The sequence below is a fragment of the Carassius auratus genome, chromosome 14, assembly GCF_003368295.1.
Source record: "Carassius auratus strain Wakin chromosome 14, ASM336829v1, whole genome shotgun sequence".
NCBI classification, from domain to species: domain Eukaryota; kingdom Metazoa; phylum Chordata; class Actinopteri; order Cypriniformes; family Cyprinidae; genus Carassius; species Carassius auratus.
Window position 1 is genome coordinate 11,907,407 of NC_039256.1, and position 15,425 is coordinate 11,922,831.

General features: G+C 36.2%; 1 protein-coding gene across 8 annotated transcripts in view; it reads right to left on the reverse strand.

The window, feature by feature from the left end:
• The window catches only part of LOC113113620 (protocadherin alpha-C2-like), a 148,362-nt gene that overhangs the window by 73,182 nt on the left and 59,755 nt on the right, over nucleotides 1-15,425 (reverse strand). For 6 of the 8 annotated variants that reach the window (XM_026279940.1, XM_026279939.1, XM_026279931.1 and 3 more), the window contains exon 2: nucleotides 9,584-9,595. The exons of 1 other annotated variant lie outside the window; for it this stretch is intronic. In XM_026279940.1, the coding sequence (XP_026135725.1) occupies nucleotides 9,584-9,595 (12 nt within the window). Of the gene's footprint in view, nucleotides 1-178; nucleotides 2,853-9,583; nucleotides 9,596-15,425 lie in introns of those variants that run through there. One more of the 8 variants, XM_026279935.1, reaches the window with a different exon arrangement.

Consider the following 15,425-nt stretch of genomic DNA (forward strand, 5'->3'; position numbering starts at 1 on the left):
TTTACTTTAGCAAAACACAATTAACCGTTAAGCCATCTTTAAAATGTAAAAGTCTCAGAAATTAGTAATGCAATTGTATTGTATTTCAATAAAAAGAAGAAACAATGTCCAACTAATAAAAAAAAATAAAAAAAATAAATAAAAAAATAATCGCAATAAAAAACCTTTAATCCCTTACCTTCTCTTTACTGGGAAGTGTTTGTATCCTGGTAAATGTGTCTCCTTCATTAATACTGATCAGTTCTGCATCTGCAGGCGGAAATGGCGCAGGGAAAACCACGACGTCACTCTTCAGTGTGTCCGAGCTAAAACACACGTCATACTGCTGAGCAGATTTGGAGTAAGACCAGCTCCCATCAGGATGAGTGGTGATCATCGGGGCGCTGTACCTGTCCAAACTGCTGTCTGTCCTGTGGCATTTTACAGCTATCAAACTGATGAGACTCAGGAAAAAGATGACGGACACGCACACAATGGCGATCAGCAAATACAGATTTAAATCCGAGAAACTCTCCTCCTTTATAGGCGCGTGTCTGAACGGAGTCTTGACGTCACCTGCGTTTTCAACAACCACAACATCAATAGACACAGTCGCTGACAGTGAGGGCTCTCCGTTATCACAAACCAAAATGACCAGCGGGTGAGTTTTCAGGTCATTGTCACTCATTCTCCTCTTAGTCCTGATCTCCCCGCTGCTGGTTCCGACTCGGAACAGATTGTTTCCTTTGGGTTCAGAGATGTGGTAAGACAGCAGCGCATTGTAACCAGAATCTGCATCTACAGCCCTGATCTTTGCCACAAAGTAGCCCGCATCAGCAGAATAGGGAATGTTCTCCGTGTTAACGGAACCGAGCTCGGAATAGGGCGCGAGAATCCCGGGACTGTTGTCATTCTCATCCAGGATAAAAACATTGACAGTCACGTTACTGCTGAGCGGAGGAGCACCAGAGTCTGTGGCCTGAACTTTAAACTCAAATGTTTTTATCTCTTCATAGTTAAACGACTGCATGCTCTCGATCTCTCCTGTCAATGAGTTTACTTTAAGAAGCGCTGAAACAGGTGTACCAGTGACAGAGCTTTGCAGTAAAGAGTATGTTAAATGTGCATTCTCCATGATATCTGCGTCACTGGCCGTCACTGTGGATATAATGGAGCCCACTTTACTGTTTTCGCGCAGATATGCACAAACTACAGAATTTGGGAAGTGAGGCGCATTGTCATTCACATCAGAGACCTGCACTTGTATTACTTTAGCTCTGGACATTGGCGGTGAGCCTTCATCTTCAGCAATGACTGTAATGTTATACGCTGTGACGTTTTCCCGATCCAGCACACCATCTAAAACCAATGAATAGTAGTTCTGAAAGGAGGACTGTAATTTGAATGGATTGGAGCTGGTAAGGCGAACGCGCACTGCTCCGTTTTTACCCGAGTCTGGATCTGAGACCATCATTAGGGCAATTACTGTTCCCTTTCCCGCATTTTCCTCTACTGGGCTAAGAAGTGATGTTACACTCACATCTGGAGGGTTATCATTAATGTCTAGAACCTCTATTAAAAGCTTAGTATGCCCTGACATAGTCACTTGACCTTTATCGGTGGCTTGAACTCTAATTTCAAAAGCAGCATTCTCTTCATAATCAATATCACCCTTAATTCGGACATCTCCACTTTGCACGTCAATTTCAAACTTCTCCAAAATGTTTTGGGGTGTTCGACTTATAAAGGAGTAAACTATCTCCGCATTCAATCCTTCATCTAGATCTTGAGCTTGTAGTCTGGTTACTGTGGTGCCAATTGGCGCGTGTTCGACTACGGAGACTTTATATAAGGGTTTCTTGAAAACTGGAGCGTTGTCATTTATATCTATCACATTAACTTCGATCCTTACGGTTCCAGTCCTGGCAGGCGATCCGCCATCAACCGCTGTCACTGTGAACTCGAGTCGCGGAGTCTTCTCTCTGTCCAAAGCCTTCTGAAGCACTAACTCAGCGGATATCGTCTTATCACTATGAGTTTGTACGTCTAAGGTGAGATAATCATTAGATGTAAGCTTATAGGTTTTTACTGAATTCACTCCAATGTCTGCGTCATGCGCACTCTCCAGTGGAAAGCGCACACCAGGAGCGGTGCTTTCACTAACATTAATCATTACAGAGCTCATAGGAAACACTGGAGAGTTGTCATTAATATCGAGAATGTTTATTCTTATCCGGTAGAGTTGTAGTGGGCCGTTCACTACGGCTTCCAGATTAACGGAGCATGATATTACGCCTGTGCAAAGCTCCTCTCGATCGATCCTTTCGCTCACCTGCAAAGCGCCCGTCTCTATATTTACACTAAAATACTGCTTTTTAGGACCTGACATGATACGAAAGCCTCTGGATTGCAGATCATTTACTGAAAGGTTAATGTCTTTAGCTATATTACCGACTGTGGTTCCCTGTTTCACCTCCTCCGATACACTGTATGAGATCTGTCCGGTTACAGCCTCCAAGAAATGACAGGTCAAAGCAAATGAGAAGCAGGCTAGTAAATGCCTCTGTGTAGATATTAACATGTTTGCTTTTTTTCTCAACAATAATTCAGAAAATTGGCAACAAAAATTGATGAAAGTTAAATTTCAGTAGAGCAAAGGATCCGCTTCGGGCTACCAAAGACAAAAGAAAACAGCCAAAGATCCCTTTTCAATCCTCAAGACAAACCCATAGTGACAATTAATCCAAGAGCATGGAAGTTTTGCATCCTTCAAAAATCCTCTAAAAGGGTCCAAATCCGCATACAATATTCCATAAACATCAATATTCCATCACATCTGAACCCGACGTTCCATAGTGAAGAGGCTTAATGCAAGAGATACATGAAGGAGAGGGTGAGAGAATCAGAGAGAGCAAAGAGAGAGAGGGGGCTGGTCCTGATTAGGAGGAGGAGAGACACGCCTTTTACCCAGCTAGTGGAACAAGAGTGACACATAGTGGCCTCTATATTAACTGCAGTTTATGATTCACTAAAAGCTGCAGAGGTTTAAAACACTTGAGGATTTGCACTGATATACAAGTATTAATTTGAGGTATTTGTACTTTATTTGGGTACTACTGAAACTAAATAGTTTTTCTCTTATATATATTACCAAGACAAAATAATTAGTTCTGCTCTTTACAATTTCATGTAGACAACAGTTTGTGGTCTGATAACAAATTACACCCTGTTTTTCATAACTCTTACCAACAACAGTCAAATACATTTCTGTGTAAAATCTCACAATGGCCATGCAACCTTATAAAGACATTTTAATCACAACACACTCTAAGCAAAACATTTTTAACATTGCTGAACATATCTATGATCAGTCTATTGACAATTTTTATTTTATTTAAACTTAAACAGCCACTGTTTAGTCAGAATTTGTATGTCATGTTTCAGGATTTTCAGTTTAACATTTGAATTTCTAGAACCTTACATAAAAACAAAACAAAAAACAATTAAATTAGACAAAAGTTTTACAAGTAACTTGTTAAAAACTTGAGAAATTCTCCTCTCTCTTGAGTTAAATTGTATAATCAAGAAATAAAGTTTACTGTTTATTTATACATTCATACATATCAATTCAAATGTGGAAATTTTCAAGATAAGCACTTCTCTTGCATTTATAAACTTGTGGTTTTCTGCAACATTCTCTATAAGGGCAAGAATACTTTAATTAAATAAATAAACTCCAACAATAAATAAATACAACATGATAACTAATGTTTGCTAATATTTCAATACAATTGAATAGAAGAAGAGAAAATATAATTTTTAAAGAGAATGCATTGTGGAGGAATCAGTTCTGATGACACTACTACTGTGTAGTAAACAACACGTTATTTCTTCTAGTATAAGGATAAAATAATAATAATAAACATAATATTTTTTTTCTCTACATGGAGGTTTAATTAGTACTACAAAGGTTGGCTCTTACTCTCTTGTTGATGTAAGATGCTAAGAATAAATATGACATTTTATCATATAAGGATAGAGTCCATCAAACTGGATAGACTTTGTGTAAAACAAAAACAAACAAACAAACAAGAAAAAAAAAAAGCATTTACAAACATCTGAATAATGCAGTTTTTATTGTGTTGCAATTAAACATTATTTGGATAGTAATGTCACAATATTAAAGAAAAAATATGATGTCATAGTATTTATTTACAAAAAATAAAAGCAAGTGTCTGTATACTGCACAAGGTTTCTTTTTAAAGAATTAAACATACACAATGAGTGTGCATTAAGGTTAAACTAAGAATCAAACCAAAGCTTGTGCCTAGCAAGAAGCCTATGCACACTCTCTCTCAAATGACTTTTTTCACTTACAATATGTAATCCTTTCATTATTTTTTATTTTTATTTTTTTTACCACCACCATGCAAACACATACCAACACGTAGAATTTTAGAATACCAATTGAATCGTCACTATAGTTCACAAACAAATAATATTCTAATTTCTATGATTTTCTATATGAATAAACGAATTTATAAACGAGTATGCATGTGAAAAAAAAAATGTAAAAGTGGGGCATTTTTGCTAAATATTTCACCGCATGTTTCCTGAAGATGTGTGAGTGAGACAGAGGATAGAGAGAGATACATAGAATTAGAATTTACGTTCAAATTCTGTGTAATCCAGGGATTAGCTTCTGCTGGCAGTCTCCCATGCCCTATTTTTATTCCCTCAAAATGATTTCAAATATGAATAATCATAATCTCCTGCACTGGTAACAAAAATATAAGAGCATCACACTTGGTCACAGAAATAACAAGTCTTCTTAGACAATACAGGTAATATAGCAAATAAACAATGGCACCAGCCCTCAAATGCTGCAGAATCTTTTCTCAGAACTAAATTCACTTTTCTTTATTTTATCAAATATTAAAAAGAAATAGGTTCCCTGATAAGAATACGTTTGTTTGTAGTGAAAGTTGCACATTTTAAAATAAGGTGATTAACATAACTTATAATAAACATAAACCAGTTCATTTATTTATTTATTTATTTAGCTCAGATTAAATATAGTGGAAGACACTTATTAAAAACATAATAATAACAACAATAATAATAAAATAAGGAAAGCTTCATCCTATAACCTTTTCAGTTAATATGTAAAATCACATACTTGTTATGACACTGTGAATGAGGACCGAAAAAAAAAAAATCTTGATTATGAAACCAGGAGAGAGAAAAAAAAGAGGAAAGCTTACTTATAGTAAATATTTATATTACTCAAACATGGTTCAGGAAACACAGCATAAACTGTAGGTGTACTGAGCTAAAATGAGCCTGTTCAATAATAGAACATTAAAACTGTGACACTTGAACGTGGAAGTGTAGAAACATTATTGAAATTAAGCATACTTAATGGATAATATAGAATTTGGTCATACTATGGCATGCTCATTAACCAGAGGCTGAATCTGACCTGTCTGTGTCTGTTTGTGCATGCATTAAGAAAAAAAAAAAAAACCGCCTAAGGATGCATGGAAGCACAGTGAACACCAGAGGGGGCGGTTAGATAGTGTGTGTGATATCATCAAGGGTGGGGCTGCTGTGTGTGTGTGTGTGTGTGTGTGTGTGTAAGGGTCTTCAATATCTAAATGTGGTAAAGTTATATTATAAAGAGACAGAAAGAGAGGATGGTGTGTAAACCAGCATTTCTATCAGACAATCAGGACTTTGTAGGAGGTAAGAAAAGGTAGGTATAGCTCTGTAGGCACAGTATATGTATGTATATGCCTGGGAAAGCGAGACAGGAGAAAGGGGGAAGGGTGATATTGCCAAGCAGCAGAACACGCTCTGCAGAGTACCCCTGTTGCCACGGAAACTGCATTACAGCAGGAGGTTTTTTTTTTTAAGAGACCCCATTCTGCTTTAAGTGAGAGTGAGGCAGACGGGTGATACTAGGGACAACTGATCAAAGGAGCTATAAATCACAGTGTTTCATTACTATCTTATGAATATTAACATCATTAATATGACAGACAGATGAGGAAGTTATAATGAGTCTCTTTGCATTTCTCTCTCTGGAACACTCACTCACACACACACACACACACACACACACACACACACACACACACAATACGTTCTGGAGAGCAGGTCAGCTCAAGCAGTGATGTGTTGCTACATCAGTAGAGAGACAATGTCCTGCTGACTTCTGTCACCTCCCCCACAAACACGCTTCTGCAACGAGCCCAAAATGCTGCTAACACACCCTTCTGCGCATTAAACATTCAACAGATTACAGTACTGGTACACCTGACATTTGCAATATAAATAGAGTAGATAAAAATAACTCCCTACCACCCAAAAAAAAAAAAAAAAAAAACTATTATTGGAGTATATTTTACTAGAAAATAAAATTTCAGACTTTCTACTTCAAAATGCCATGTTTACTTACTGTTTCTTGTGTAATTATTTGTAAAATATACTAGCAATTTCTGAGTAAAAACGTGCCCAGCATGGAATCACAATTTAACCCAGTTTATGTGAATTTTTATGTGATTTAACCCAGGTTCTCATGTGAATTATTTATTGGTGTACATTAGTCCTAAATTCCAAAATGTTTCTCTTTATAATCTTTTACCAAAATGTAGCAAATGTAGCAAATGTGTCTTGTTGAATGTGTCAGAGTACAGAAGATGGGTATATGTTGTATCTGTATATATATAATTTTAAATCTTGTATAAAAATGTGTATTTACTAGTAGTTGTGGAGCTGTTTCTATAGAAGAGAGCATGCATACTCCCACAGGGCAATGACAGTATGTACTTAGTTGAGGAGCTGCTGCAAAAATATGATTTTCTCCTGATTAAGAGCGTGATTTTAAGAGGATCTAACCTTTCAGTAAAAAATCTAGTACTGACACACTAAATATGACTAGACTACGGGGTCTTAGAAAGAGACAAATACAGCTGCCTTCTCAATATCATATACACATTTGTGAGGATAAGGAAATAGTTCAGTTGTTTGTAATATTAATAAGCAGACCAACTGGATGAAATTGTGACTAACCCTTAGATCTGTTATAAGTTATATTTTATGTTTTATGTTTTCTTTTTTTTTCTGAAAAACCATTTCTCCCACAGGCCACACACATTTACAATCCATTTTATCTCTCTCTTTTTTTTCTGTTCTCCTTTCACATTCTAATTGAGGTTCAGATTAAATTCTGGTTTTGATGCATTTTTAATCAAAAGCAAATTAATTCCACCATGTGTTAATATTAACTGAGCAGATGCCATCAAACACGCCCACAATGTGTGAATGACATTTTGAGAAAGATGAAACTCTGAGAGAATTTTAATCCAACTAAAGTTTAATCATTCATTTCTAAATCTGTTCTCAGATTTCTTTACACAGTTGCTCTGATGGAAATGGGACAGGGCAGGATGAGTCTTCCAGTCACAGAGACAGTTACCAGGCCAGGCACATACAGTACAGTGATGACCACAGAAATGTGTGGCACACCACAGTCAACTCTAATTTGGATCAGAATTCATTAATATCTAATTCACTTTCACGCCAAAATCCCAATGGATTCTGAGAGAAAAAGGCTTAGACAATAAAATAAGACCCTTACTTTTTAGAAAACCATTTTATCTCTCAGAACGCAGTGCTCAACAACTGCATTAATCATTCAAACCTTGAATGATTTAATGCTTATACGCATAAAGACTAGGCATATTAAATCATTTTTATTGTCACATCATAATATATACATAATGTTACAATAAAAAAGTTATGTAATATATGCATTTACACATAGTCTAAAAGAATGAACAGCAACAGCATGCTTCATTGTTTGCGAATTCGGTATAAAAACAAAGAAATAGAAAGAGAAAATGTTTTTCTTTGTGCATGAAAAATAAAATCCATTTTAATCTCATAAATAGGCTTTTGAGGTAATAAGGCTAAAGCAGCATGTGATGAAACAGCTTCTGCTGAAAGATGCTCTGGGCTCACATTGACCAAAAGATCTGATTGGCTCCTGACGCACTGCAATAACCATTTCATTACCTGATTGGTTAAGCACACTCTGTTTGATGCTCCTGTCAATTTGATTGGATGAGGTGTTACTGTGCACAGCTCTGCTGGTGAGAGTGGTGATTGAAGCAGATTTATGTCTATCAGATTCTCAAGAGATTAATCGACCAATGAGGTCAGAGTATTGATTTACATTTCTGCCTGGTTTTGTTCACAGATGTAGGGGCCACACCCTCAGAGAAACCAGCAATGAGGAGAGGGTGTTTCACAAGGACAGATGACACATAAATCACAAACACACACACATACACACTAGATGCTGTAAATAGGTCATCACCTATTAAACCAAATCAATTCTGACACACTAACACATATTGGGACAGAAAGAATGAATCAATAATTGACAAACACTGCTAAAGTGTAAACTGGTGGCAACCTTCTGTATACAAATGCTAGTGCAAACACACACTCTCTCTCTCTTTCTCTCTAAAACACACACACACACACACACACACACACTTAAATACACCCAAAACACACACCACACAACATTACACTTATCCGCCACCAGATGGAGATTTTCATTTGTGAGTCAGATGTGAAACAAAGAAACCAAGTCTCTCTCACACACACTAACACACACACACACACCTCTAACACTACATGTCAGAGGAAATGAAAATGCAGCTGGCAATGTTAGGACAGAAGAGAATCCACGCAGTAAAGGGAGAGCAATCTGATATCACATACATGCATACACATATTACAATTCTAGGCTGAAATGTTTATCATATCATACATTATTTGTACAATAGAGTTATTTAGTCGCCTTTTGCATGTTGCATTCATACAAGTTCTAATAAAATTAGTTTCAGATTTAGGAATGATTTCACATAATTAATTTGTAGTGACACTCATGTGTGTATATAGAAAGGTGATGGCATACAATGCCACAGATTATTGTATGCTTTCTTTCGTAGAGCCCCCCCCCCCCCCCCCAATTTTGTCACCAAACTATAGCATATATTCATTTAAGTAAACCGAAGTTATGACGAACCTATTTGACCCCTTTTCTTCCATAATCCATTAACCTGCAAAACTCACACAGGAAATATAATCCACCCATGACCTAATTATTACAACAAAATGAAAATATATAAAATGTATGTATACCCACAGTGGTTTATGTTTTTGAGTGTGTGACTGTGGATTTTATTTAAACAGTGGTGGGCAGATTTATATGAAAAGGTTAACGAGAAAGAATAGATAGATGTATTAGAGCTGCAGGTGTGTGCTGCAGAATGCCATCAGCAAGAAATAGACTGAAACAGAACCCAGTGTTCCAAAAGTTCTGTTCTATATTCAACCTTCTCTCATACAAACACAAGCTAAACATCATATTTCACTCTCCTCATCAAAACCTACTCCTCATGAAAAATAATTTCACTTGGTCTCATGCATTATCAAGAGCTTCATAGCCTAATTCTTTAAAAACCACTTTAACTATCTTCCTTCAAAAAAATAAAAAATAAAATAAAATAAAATGTCATGGTCTTACCTTGAGTGTTCTCTGGGGACACAGCATATGCATGGAGAGCACAATAAAAAAAACAGAGAAGAAGAGGAAAAAGTAGAGGTTAGTACTTTACTTTTGTTAAAGCATTATCTTGCAGTGTACACATTTCAAACTCAAACAGATATGAGATCCGGTCAGAGGCCCAGCTGTGCTGAGACACACAGATGGACATTTGGAGTTTCCCTGAAGGAGACCTACAGGTACAAAAAGACAACAATTGTTTATCATATTTAGATTAAATATGTGACCCTGGACCACAAAACCAGTCATAATTGTCAATTTTTCAAAATTAAGATCTGTACATCTGAATAAAAAAAAAAAAACTTTCCATTGATGCATGGTTTGTTAGGATATGACAATATTTGGCTGAGATACAACTATTTGAAAATCTGGAATCTGAGGGTGAAAAAAAATCTAAATATTGAGGAAATCGCCTTTAAAGTTGTCCAAATGTAGTTCTTAGCAATGAATATTACTACTCAAAAATTTAAGTTTTTATACGTTTTTGTTAGGAAATGTAAAAGATGTCTTCATGGAACATGATTTTTACCTAATATTCTAACATTTTTTTTTGGCTATTGCTACAAATATACCCCAGCGACAAGACTAGTTTTGTGGTCCAGGGTCACATGTGGGTTAAAAATGCATGTTATACCAGTTTAAATTAAATGTATGATATGAGATATTTAGATTTAATCTTCCAGGACACCTAAGTCAAACAATGTGGCAACCATTTACTTATCATTGTTAGCGTACTTACCCTTGTTATTTTACATCTGTTAATAATGCACCGTATTACTGTATTGTACCATATTCAATTTATTTGTTTGTTTTTTTAGAAATACAATTATTGTTATTGATTCTGATTCTATATAAAGTTTTTTTTTTTTTTTTTTTTTTTTATGTATCTGAGATGGGCATATAGATGTTTTAAACTTCTAGACTATTGGGAAAGCATTAATAAAATGTCAAAGCAACTACACTAAGAGGCTCTAAATATGCCAAACCTTTATATAAACATATACACATTTCAGCCTCCTAGCACCCTGGAAAGTCTTCCTGGAAAGTAAATGTTTTCGTAAACAATTACAGCAGATGTGAAAAGTCTGCATACTTGAAAAGCCACTGGTGCAGTTTTCAGCCCCAAAACAAATATTCATTATAACAATAAACCATGACAGTAACCAAAAAAAAAAAAAAGAAAGAAAGAAAAAAAAAAAAAAAGAAAAAAAAACTTTTAGGGCAAAGAGTAAATGCAACATCAATATTAATGCCTGTGCCTCTCAGAGTTAAACTATGCATGTAAAAATAAAACATCCAAGGCCAGAGAGAGAGACATGATTAACAGCATGACGAAAGGAAGTAATGAAAATGGAGCAAAAACAGCAAAAGGAGAAGATAGACTAAGTGAGTGGACCAGTCATAAGGACAAAAAAAAAGAAGAGCAGCATAAAAGAATGGGGATTGTGAGGGAGTGAATTAATGAAAGATAAAGGAAAATTAAACAAGGATTAAGAGGTGGAGAAAGAGTGAGTGTATTGTAATTGTAACAGTTTTTAGTGGCTCCTAATGGACTTTGTAAATGTATGTACATTGCACGTGTGGATGACAGGTCTTTTGCATGCTGGGTAAAGTTCTTTCCCCCTTCAGACCACTGTAAAGATGATGCCTTTCCTATGTAATCCCATTAGAAAGCTAGTAGTTGGATTACTGTCTCCCTGGTTATTCTGACAGGCCTAATACAACAGCACACATCAACACCACTGGGACCACGGCAATCGTGTTGGACCAGATTAACCTCAAAACACCTGAGCTACACAATGCATGATTCAGACTCAGCCATAAAGAATCTCTCCAAAGCGATTCTGAAAATATCGACACTTATTGTGTGGCAGAGTGATTCTGAAGAGCACAAGGTTACAGCTAACTTGCATATTCCCTAATGACAGTTCAAGCACGCTAAACACAATTTGTCACATCAGTGTTCATTATTAACTGACAGAATGAATTAAATGCTTTTCTGTCTTCTTGATAAGGCTTAAAATAACATTGCTGCAGTGTTTACTGCAGTTTATTTATGTTCAACAGAAAGAACAAAAACTACAGTAAGTATAAGATATTTTAGACCAGACATTTTCAGCCTCAATAGACCCAGTATTAATAGATTATCAGTGAATGTACATTTCTATTAACTGGAAATGTCCAGACAATCATTTATTTTATTAATCATTTAAAGATCCCAGATGGTCTTCAGACATGGCCAGTGCTATTGAGCCTTTGGACCAAATATTTGGTGTTTACATAATTCAAATTATATGCAGTTACAGATGTGTGTCTTATACACTCACACACACACACACACACACACACACACAAGTGGAGAGTTTAGATCTACACAATGAATATTACAATGAGCACAATGAGAAGCAGAGTGATAAAAGAAAATGAAAAAAAGTTAAAAAGATGAAGAAAATATAATGGAAAAAGGCAAATCTGACACTAATTCAGAACCCGAGCTGATCTGAATGTCGTTCATAGCTGACACACACACACTGCTCTCTTTCAGAGGGAGCAGCTGCAGAAGGATGTGGCGGGAATCACTCTCAAGTCTAATGAGCACACACACGTCCAGAGAGCATCAGACACAGAAAAACCATGTTAATTCCTTGCACAGAACAGAACTGTGTGTGTCTTGTGAAATTAAGAACATTGCATCTAGAACTACTTCTCTCTGTTTATGTCTATCACGAATCATGCAGGTACTGGGCTACTCAACAGCTGTTCCACCAATTCCAGCCGAAATAGTCTGAATATAAAAATGTATTATAAATGTACCATAGTGATTCAGGATAAGCCAAAAACATAGTTTGGAAAATGGATTCATTATGTACTTGCTTATTATATTAATTTTGTAAATTTAAACACAAAAAAATTGGTTACAGACTGCAGCTTTAAGCAGAATTAACATACTAGAATTCACATTTTCCATCCCAATAGTTCATTAATAAAATATTCTGAATAATTCTGATGATAGTTTCAGTGACCAGTAAGAGTGTCATACTGTCAGCTGTTTAAGCCATTTCACTACATTTAAATTCATGCAGTAGAATTCCATAGATTTTCCGTTAAAATCAGTGCACAAAACAAAGTCGGCAAATTCTGTCAGGATGTACAAAAAAGACATTTTAAAGCAATATAAAAAGCACATTCAAACTAATACATTTTCTTTTTAGTCATTTACTAAAACAACATTTAAATTGTATTAAATACAAAAGTACAATCAGTCAACAGACACATTAAAAGAATAGCTGTATCATAAATGCATTATAATCAAGCTGAGATGTATATATTAATACAACTTCTTAATTCTTGAAAGTAAAAAAAAAAACTATTAAAACAAAACAAAAAGAACAATTAAATAAATTCTAATAAATAAATAAAGAGATGCAGCTTGCAAGGTTATCCACACAAAACCTCTTATTTAAAAAAAGAAAGAGAGCGAGAGAATTCAGCCATATTTAAGCTGCAGTCAGTGAACAGACTAAATTATTCACATCGTGCTGGCCTACATCTTCCAGGCAAATGTCTGTATGTGTGTGTGTTCATGTGTGAGGGATGCAAGAATGCAGTTTCGGACTCAAACATGCTCTTTAATTCACAGCGACATTAAAAGCTTCTGTGAAATCCTCAAAACAACAACTCTATCAACAAACCACAACAATTGTGTATAAACCTTTGCAAGGATTTCAACTTGAAAGCCTTCACACAAATTTTGGCAGATTTCAAACAACCACACAAGTATATAAAAATACACACACCAGACCCTGTGCAAAGTTTATGTTATAAATCCCAAAGGGCATGAAAGTGTGGATATGCCCAGTTTTATACATAATGTTTTCACATTACATTCTCTTACATGAACACAAACGCATGAGATGCACAATGATGAGACATCCATGATGTCCCTGCTGCTTACATCACTGATACACACCCACACACACAAGGCTTGAATTTGACATGCATGAGTGAGTCACTGTCCAAATGTCTTTGCCACTCACAAAATAGACATACCCAGATGACCACGTAAACAGCATTGCCTGCCATTTTTATGTTCTTCATTTGTACACAGCATCTAAGATTAACACTAGGTAAGTGCCAAATCAGAGTAAAATTGCTTTGGTGATTACATTATTGCAGGAATGTTAACTGGTTACTTTATCAGTAAGGATAATAAACATTAGAAAAAAAAATTGTCACATCGTCACTCTCACTTTCTCTCCAATATCTTCTGTGTGTGTGTTTTTTTTTTCTTTCCTTCTGCATTAAGAATTTACAGTATGAGAATAAAGCTAGTTGTGTGCACTCATGCATGCACATGCACATTCAGAAGCACACAATTCACATGACACAGTGAATTTGTGTTGTTTCTTGGGGTATTTGCTCTAAAGCCCCTCACTCAGGGCATCAATCCAAAACACACAGGATCCTGTTTGAATGGAACTAAATGTAAGAAAACGTTTTGCATGCTGAATAAACTGTTTTTGCGTGGAAACAGCTTTTCATATAAAACACTGACTGTCTGTTAGCTCATCTTTAATGAGACATGATATCTAGACGCTGAGGTTGCCATCTCCTTTAATAAAAGCATATCTTGTTGTTCTATGAATACTTTCAAAATGGCTGCTGTCTCTGAAGAACACACATATATGAACTTGTTTTTAGCACATGCGCACACGCGCACAAACACACACACACACACACTGCTGTCTCTGAAGAACACACATATATGAACTTGTTTTTAGCACACACGCACAAACACACACACTGCTGTCTCTGAAGAACACACATATATGAACTTGCTTTTAGCACACACGCACAAACACACACACTGCTGTCTCTGAAGAACACACATATATGAACTTGCTTTTAGCACATGCGCACACACACACACTCACATGCGCACACACACACACACTCACATGCGCACACACATCCACACACACATGCGTGCCCACACACACACACGCACATACGCACACACATGCACACACACATGCACACACACACATGCACACACACACACACACACACAGTTCGACTCAAATGGAAATGAGTCACTGCTCCTCTTCCTCCTCCACGCTTTCACATCAAGTCTCTTCCTTGCTATCATCCTGAATATAACTAAATATATTAATGAGCTTTTAAAGAAAACTTTTAAAATTTAATTATTTCATCATCATTTTCTGGATGCCAAAAAAATGAAACAAATTACTTTTTATTTAATTGTAACATATTTTGAGCTAGCCCATACGGAAATCTGATATTTGGCCTTACATGGACATATGTATACATTTATTCATTTAGCAGATGCTTTTATCAAAAGCGACTAACAAATGAGGACAGTGGAAGCAATCCAAAACAAACAAAAAAAAAGAGCAATGATATATATATATATATATATATACACAGTACAGACCAAAAGTTTGGACACACCTTCTCATTCAAAGAGTTTTCTTTATTTTCATGACTATGATAATTGTAGAGTCACACTGAAGGCATCAAGGGCTATTTGACCAAGAAGGAGAGTGATGGGGTGCTGCGCCAGATGACCTGGCCTCCACAGTCACCGGACCTGAACCCAATCGAGATGGTTTAGGGGTGAGCTGGACCACAGACAGAAGGGAAAAGGGTCAACAAGTGCTAAGCATCTCTCGGGGAACTCCTTCAAGACTGTGGAAGACCATTTCAGGTGACTGCCTCTTGAAGCTCATCAAGAGAATGCCAAGAGTGTGCAAAGCAGTAATCAAAGCAAAAGGTGGCTACT